Genomic DNA, 8,156 nt, shown 5'->3' with positions numbered 1-8,156 from the left:
TTCATTTTGTATTCTGTTTTATTGTAATTTTCGGGTCAAACCTGACTTGGGGCCCATTTTGACTCTTGTAGGTTTTATTTTAGGGTTTGAGGGCAGCCACTAAGGGAGAGTGTGATGTGACTACGTAGCTGTATTCCCTCTCTTTGCTTTCCTTACGTTTTTTTCTCTGTAGCTGCCATTTTTTCGTTTTAATCTCTTTAGCTGAGTTTTTCGTTTTACTCTCTTCCTTCCTCTCTTATATGCATTTTGTATCTGAACTGAACCCTTACATTTGAAATACAGATTACTCATTTTCGTTTTCCTTCTCTGCCATTTTCGTTTCCCTTCATTATCGTTTCTGTGCTGCTTTTTGATTTAATGAAAGGCTAAAAACCACTGGTTGGCTTCTTGTTGTGGATTGTAATCTCTGTTTGAGGTTGGGTATATTTTTTTGTCTCTGTTCTGCTTTGTTCTTCTCCATTTAACCTCTGTTGTGTCCATGCTTAATGGGCTGTGCTTCAAAGCCACAGTTGCTTAATCTGTGAAGAGGTTGATGTTGTATACGTTTGCTTAATTCGTGTAGGGAAATCTTGAGTTAATCTTCGCTTAGTTGATTAACACGGATGGAACAAGGATTAAGTGGTTAATAGAGTAATCTTTGAGAACCAGGGATAAAAGAGTTACAATCCAAACAAGGAGCCAATCTGTTTTACTTACTGTTTTATTTCGTATTATTGTGTTACAAACTGAAGGTCCTTGGGAGACGACCTAGGAGTCACTTCCTAGTACTACATTTAATTGTATTTATTTGACCGGATACGGCTTTGATCAAATTTGGCGCCGTTGCCGGGGACCAACGGTTTCTGTAAAAGGCTTTGTGTTTGTGTGTTATTTATTTTTGTTGTGTATTTTGTGTTTTAGAGTTTCTGTTACGTTATGTGTGTTTTTGGTGTAGTGTTTTAGTGTATCAGTTTTTGTTTCAATTTTGTATGAATTTTGTGTATCAGTTTGGTGCTTGCGTTTTTGTGTCTCATTACATGTTATGTTGTGTAATTGTGTTTGTTATTAGTCCCTACATGTCTAGCAAGCAAGTTTTTCAGTTGAAGAATTCATGTTGTTAAGTCTGATGCAATTGGAGAGAATCAATGAACAGTAAACCAATGGAACAGTAACTCAAATTTTGGTGCATTTGCTGTTATGTGTTTGTGATAACTGATCTTTATTGCATTTCATAGCTCATTGTCCAATTATATTGATTCCATTTGGTGTGCTAAATCATTGTTGTGTTGTGTTGTGTTGTGTTGAGTTTCAATTCGTCCATAAGTGTAGACATCAAAATCTGGTGCGTTTTTTTTTGCTCAAATTCTGGTGCATTTTGGCTCAAAATCTGGTGCGTTTTTCCCCTATTTTGGTGCGTTTTTTGGTCCAGTTTGGTGCATGCTCTGTTTCGGTTTGGACATGCTCTGTTTTCTCTCCCTACAACTCCTCTGTTCGGGTTCTAAAATTGGGGGAAATTGGTGCGAAAGTGGTCCAATTTTGGTGCACAAATCTGGTGCAAAATGTGGCGCATGAATAGTGCTAAATAGTGCCATAATTTTCCAATTAATTGTGATTTTTGGTTTTGATAGCTAGACTTGTTATTTTTTCCTGAATTTTTGTGTGGTAACTTCTTTTAACCTATATTTTGTGTAAAAAATAGCTAGGGCACTTAGTTTGGTCAAGATTTGAAGATACCAAAATTTTTGAAAATTGTTTTCAGCAAAACTTCAAAGGGCCATAACTTTTGCTTTGGTTATTGGAATTAGGCAAAAAAAAATTTCATTTTATGTAGAAAAAAAAAGATCTATCCAACCCACACAGCAAAGCTGTGTGGCCCCAGCCAGATCTTCAAAAAAACGTCATTTACTATTTATTTTTTATTTTTGAAGTTTTATTTCACTATTTTTCCAAACTTTTGTTAGGTAGTTCATATAGCTAGGCTTTGAATTTTGTTCTCAAAATTTTTGTGGTAGTTTATATTGATTTTAGGATGATATTGGTGCATTGGTTTTGATAGATTCCAAGTTCTCATGAAAATTCCCTTTTTACCCCTACTGTTCACGTGTCCTGATGCATGTGTTGCATGTAGTGCATGACTAGGAACAACCCAAGTTTTTTGCATCCATTTGATCCTGAGATTGATAGGACATTCCATAGACTAGTTAGAGAGCATATCATTCCATCTTTAGATAGCGATAGTGATAGTGATAGTCATAGTCATAGTCATAGTCATAGTCATAGTCATAGTGTTAGTCATAGTGTTAGTGTAGCATCTGAAGTTGACTCAACTGAAAATATGGGTGACCAACATGGACCTCGAGAGAGAACACTTAGGGAGATGGTTGCACCTGATTTCACATATGAGAGTCTATGCATTCAATATCCTGAGGAAGATGTTCCTTTTGTGCTTAAAACTGGACTAATCCATTTGTTGCCTAAGTTTCATGGTCGTGCAGGTGAGGATCCACACAAGCATCTCAAGGAGTTCCACATAGTTTGTTCCACCTTGAGGCCACAAAATGTCCCTGAAGATCACATCTACCTAAAGGCATTCCCTTTTTCATTGGAGGATCTTGCCAAGGACTGGTTGTACTATCTGGCTCCTGGTTCAATAACAAGCTGGGATGACTTGAAAAGAGTGCTCCTCGAAAAATTCTTCCCTGCATCCAGGACCACAGCAATCCGGAAGGACGTATCTGGAATTAGGCAACTAATGGGGGAGAGCTTATACGAGTACTGGGAGAGATTCAAGAGGCTGTGTGTTAGCTTCCCTCACCATCAAATTTCTGAGCAGCTATTATTGCAGTATTTCTATGAGGGGCTCAACACAATGGATAGAAGCATGATTGATGCAGCTAGTGGAGGAGCTTTAGGGGATATGACACCTGCTTCTGCTAGAGGGCTGATTGAAAAAATGGCGTCCAACTCACAACAATTCAATATGAGGAGTGATGCTATAGTTGTGAGGGGTGTGCATGATGTGGTAGCCACGGATTCCACAGAACACAAAAAGTTGGAGAGTAAGATTGATGCTCTCACCACCTTGGTTTCACAACTGGCTGCAAATCAAAAGTCAGCTCCACCACCAGCAAGAGTATGTGGCATCTGCACTTCAATTAATCATCCAACAGATGGTTGTCCCTCCTTGCAAGACTCTTCTACAAGTCCTGATGCCCCACAAGCATATGCTGCCAATATTTACAACAACAGACCTCCTGTCCAGCAGCAACAGCAGCAGAATTATGACCTCTCCAGTAATAGGTACAATCCAGGTTGGAGAAATCATCCTAACCTCAAATGGTCTAACCAACAACAACAACAGCCATCCCCTCCCTTCCAAAACAATGCTAGTCCTAGCAGATATGTACCTCCTCCTATCAACCAGCAACAACAGAGACAACATGAAGCTCCTGCACCACCAGCTCCTCAACCTTCTACTTCTGAACCTTCATTGGAGGAGTTAGTGAGGCAGATGACTCTTCAAAACATGCAGTTCCAACAAGAGACCAGAGCTTCCATTCAAAGTTTGACAAATCAAATGGGTCAGATGGCAACTCAGCTCAATCAGGCACAGTCCCAAAATTCAGACAAGTTACCTTCACAGACTGTGCAAAATTTGAAGAATGTGAGTGCCATCACCTTGAGGTCTGGCAAACAAGTTGAAAAACCAGCACCTACAGCTGTTGTACCTCCACCTGAGCCTACACTTGAGAAAGAGGGCCATACAGGTAGTAGCCAAAATTTACATGCAGGTGGACCTTCTTCTAGTGCTGCACACAGTGATAATCTGCATCAGCCTCCTATCCCTCTTCCATTTCCACCAAAACCAATTCCAAGCAAAAAGATGGAAGAGGTGGACAAGGAGATATTGGAGACCTTCAGGAAGGTGGAGGTGAACATACCTCTACTAGACGCCATCAAGCAAATTCCCAGATATGCAAAATTCTTGAAGGAGCTGTGCACTCATAAGAGGAAAATGAAGGGCAATGAGCGAATCAGCATGGGAAGAAATTTCTCAACACTCATAGGTAAATTTGTTCCTCACATTCCTGAAAAATGTAAGGACCCAGGTACTTTCTGCATACCTTGTATTATTGGGAATAGCAAATTTGAAAATGCCATGCTTGATTTGGGTGCTTCTATAAATGTCATGCCTCTGTCCATTTTTAAATCTCTGTCTCTTGGTCCTATGCAGCCTACGGGTGTGGTGATACAGTTGGCAAATAGAAGTGTCGCCCACCCTACAGGTTTCATTGAGGATGTCTTAGTTCGGGTTGGTGAACTAATTTTTCCTGCTGATTTTTATGTGCTTGACATGGAGGAGGGATTCTCCCATGGTTCCACCCCAATCATTTTAGGCAGACCATTTTTGAAAACAGCCCGAACTAAGATTCACGTGTATGCTGGTACATTGTCCATGGAGTTTGGTGATAGTGTTGTCCATTTTAATATTCTTGATGCCATGAAACATCCACCTGAGGACCATTCTGTTTTTCGTGCTGAGATACTTGATGATGTTGTTGATCAGTATGCTTCTGATTTTTATTCTTTGCATGATAAGAAACATTATTTTCTATCTGATCTATATACTTCTCTTCCATGCACTGAATCTGAATCTGATTATGTTTCTGAGTTTGATTTTGAATCTGATTTTGAATCTGATTTTGTATCTGATGTTTTCAGTGTTGTACCTCTGGATATTAATTCTTTGGAGTTAGAATGCACTAACCATGTTTCAGGAAGTACACAAGAATCTGACTTGCAGGTTGAGGTACAGGCTGCGGAACCCCTTCTCCTTTCTTTGGTTCCTTCTGATGTTCAGCCAGCACCCACACCAGAGTTAAAGCCTCTTCCAGAGAACTTCAAGTATGCTTACTTGGAGGATGATGAGAACTTTCCAGTGATCATTTCCACCTCCCTTGATGCTGTTCAAGAGGAGAAATTGTTGCAGGTTCTAAAAAAGCATAAGAAAGCCATCGGTTGGACCCTAGCGGACATTCCTGGTATCAGTCCATCCACTTGCATGCACAGGATATTATTGGAGGATGGAGCTAAACCAGTGAGACAACCCCAGAGGCGACTCAACCCTATCATTTTGGATGTAGTGAAGAAGGAGGTGACCAAGCTTCTTCAAGCTGGGATCATCTATCCTATATTAGATAGTTAGTGGGTGAGTCCGGTCCAGGTGGTCCCCAAGAAGACAGGCCTCACTATTGTGAAAAATGAGAGGGATGAGCTCATTCCCACTAGAGTGCAAAACAGTTGGAGGGTCTGCATCGACTACCGAAGGCTAAATCAAGCAACCAGGAAGGATCATTTCCCTCTGCCCTTCATTGATCAGATGCTTGAACGTCTGGCAGGTAAATCTCATTATTGTTTTCTTGATGGGTTCTCTGGTTATTTTCATATTCATATTGCTCCTGAGGATCAGGAAAAAACCATATTCACTTGCCCTTTTGGTACTTTTGTCTATAGGAGGATGCCTTTTGGCCTATGCAATGCCCCTGGCACATTCCAGCGGTGCATGCTCAGTATTTTTAGTGATTTTCTTGAAAATTGCATAGAGGTGTTTATGGATGATTTTACTGTTTATGGATCCTCTTTTGATGCATGTTTGGATAGTTTGGATAGAGTTTTGAATAGATGCATTGAGACTAACCTTGTTCTTAATTTTGAGAAATGTCATTTTATGGTAGAGCAGGGCATAGTTTTAGGGCATATCATTTCTAGTCGGGGCATTCAGGTTGACCCTGCAAAGATATCTGTCATTGCACAATTGCCTTACCCCTCTTGCGTGCGAGAGGTGCGATCTTTTCTTGGCCATGCAGGTTTCTACAGATTAAGGACTTCAGCAAGAAAGCCCTTCCACTATCCAGCTTGCTTCAGAAGGATATTGAATTTGATTTTGATGACAGGTGCAAGGAGGCGTTTGATTGCCTTAAGATAGCCTTGACCACTACTCCTATCATTCAGGCACCAGACTGGACAGTTCCCTTTAAGCTGATGTGTGATGCTTCTAATTATGCACTGGGGGCTGTCTTAGCACAGAGGGTTGACAGATCACCTAGGGTGATATACTATGTTTCCAGGACATTGGATGTTGCTCAAGCAAATTACACGACCACGGAAAAGGAACTTTTAGCTATTATTTTTGCACTTGATAAATTTCGATCATATTTGCTTGGTTCTCGTGTCGTTGTTTTTACAGATCATGCAGCTCTAAAGTACCTGTTGAAGAAAGCTGACTCAAAGCCTAGGCTTATTAGATGGATGCTCTGGCTTCAAGAGTTTGATTTGGACATCCGGGACAGGAGTGGAGCTCAGAATTTAGTGGCAGACCATCTCAGCAGAATTGAAAGGGCTGAGGAGAGTGCTGACGTCTTGCCCATCCAGGATAATTTTCCTGATGAAAATTTGTTGATTATTTCTTCTGTTTCTGTTTCTACCACCCCTTGATTTGCAAACATTGTTAATTTTTTAGTTGCTTCTGTTTTTCCTCCCTTAGCATCACGAGCTCAAATTGATAAAATTAAGAGTGATGCTAAGCATTATATTTGGGATGACCCCTATTTGTGGAAGTTGTGCAGTGACCAGGTGATTAGGAGATGCATACCAGATCATGAGATCGATTCGGTCCTGCAGTTTTGTCACTCTTTCGCACCAGGTGGCCATCTAGGCATTCAGAGGACAGCTCGCAAGGTGCTTGACTGTGGTTTTTACTGGCCCACCATCTTCAAGGATGCGTGGAAAATTTGCAGCACTTGTGAGCAGTGTCAGAGAGAAGGAGGATCCCTTACATGGAGACAACAGATGCCTCAGAAGCCCATGTTATTCTGTGAGGTGTTTGATGTCTGGGGTATTTATTTCATGGGTCCCTTTCCTGTTTCTTTTGGTTTTTCGTATATTCTTTTAACTGTTGATTATGTTTCAAAATGGGTGGAAGCCAAACCCACCAGAACTAATGCTCGGGTTGTTGTGGATTTTGTTAGATCTCACCTATTCTGCAGGTTTGGAGTACCCAGAGCTATTGTTAGTGATCAGGGCACCCAATTTTGTAACAGATCTATGCAGGCCTTGCTTAAGAAGTATGGGGTAGTGCACAGAATTTCTACACCCTACCACCCCCAAACTAATGGGCAAGCTAAAATTTCAAACAGGGAGATCAAGAGAATCTTATAGAAGATTGTCCAGCCCAACAGAAAAGATTGGAGTAACAGGTTGGATGATGCTCTTTGGGCGCATAGGACTGCCTACAAGGCACCTATAGGGATGTCTCCTTATCGGGTTATCTTTGGCAAGGCATGTCATTTACCTGTTGAGATTGAGCATCGGGCCTACTGGGCTGTGAAGACCTGCAACTTCTCCATTGATCAGGCTGGTGAGGAAAGGAGGCTGCAACTAAATGAGCTTGATGAGATCCGCTTGGAAGCCTACGAGAATTCAAAATTCTACAAGGAGAAAACCAACCATGACAGCTTGATAGCTAGGAAGGACTTCGTGGTTGACCAGCAAGTTCTCTTGTACAATTCTCGGCTCGGACTCATGGGTGGTAAGTTACGATCAAAGTGGATTGGACCTTTTGTTGTTACTAATGTTTATCCTTATGGTACAGTTGAAATCAAAAGTGAATCCACAGATAAGAGCTTTAAAGTCAATGGGCACCGGCTGAAGCCATTCCTCAGCAATCCATCTTTGTTGGATGTTGTTGTAGAGGAGACGTCTCTGCTTGACCCTGCTTCTCTCCCGCTACCATAACTTAGGGAGTTTTCTTTCCCCTCTCCTTCTTTACTTTTATTGCACATGTCCAATTCTGTTGATTGTTCTGATTGCTCTGATCTTCTGTTTGTGCCACATTGGGACAATGTGTGATTTAAGTGTGGGGGGGAACTGTTTTGGTTATATGTTTGTACGGTTTAATTGTTATTTTTGGGTTTAGGTCTTATGTTTAGGTGTTCTGTGCAATTTTGCATGTTTCTCTTTGATTTCTGGGTTTTGATTGTTTGTAGGCACTTACTTCATTCTTGGATAGGAGTTTCTTGATACTATATGGTTTGAAATCCCTGTCTTTCTCTGCTTGGAAAGATGATTTTGAGGTTTGAGAGGTTGTTTTAATTGTGACAGATATACCCTGTGTGAGG

The 8,156-nt window shown here is 41.0% G+C and overlaps 1 protein-coding gene and 1 pseudogene across 1 annotated transcript; both read left to right on the top strand.

Moving 5' to 3' along the window:
* Positions 1-2,314: 2,314 nt before the first annotated feature.
* On the top strand, positions 2,315-7,197 carry LOC145951974 (uncharacterized; annotated as a pseudogene).
* Positions 7,198-7,287: 90 nt separating this feature from the next.
* LOC145951973 (uncharacterized) lies at positions 7,288-7,773 on the top strand. The gene is made up of 2 exons (XM_083064183.1): positions 7,288-7,567; positions 7,631-7,773. Exons 1-2 carry the CDS (start codon positions 7,288-7,290, stop codon positions 7,771-7,773), a joined length of 423 nt encoding a protein of 140 aa, XP_082920309.1.
* The last annotated feature ends 383 nt before the right edge of the window (positions 7,774-8,156 follow it).

This window comes from Cajanus cajan, chromosome 9 (assembly GCF_000230855.2).
Source record: "Cajanus cajan strain Asha chromosome 9, NIPB_CcT2T_4, whole genome shotgun sequence".
Taxonomy (NCBI): domain Eukaryota; kingdom Viridiplantae; phylum Streptophyta; class Magnoliopsida; order Fabales; family Fabaceae; genus Cajanus; species Cajanus cajan.
The sequence above is the reverse complement of the archived record's forward strand: the minus strand, read 5'-3'. Positions and strand labels throughout refer to the sequence as shown.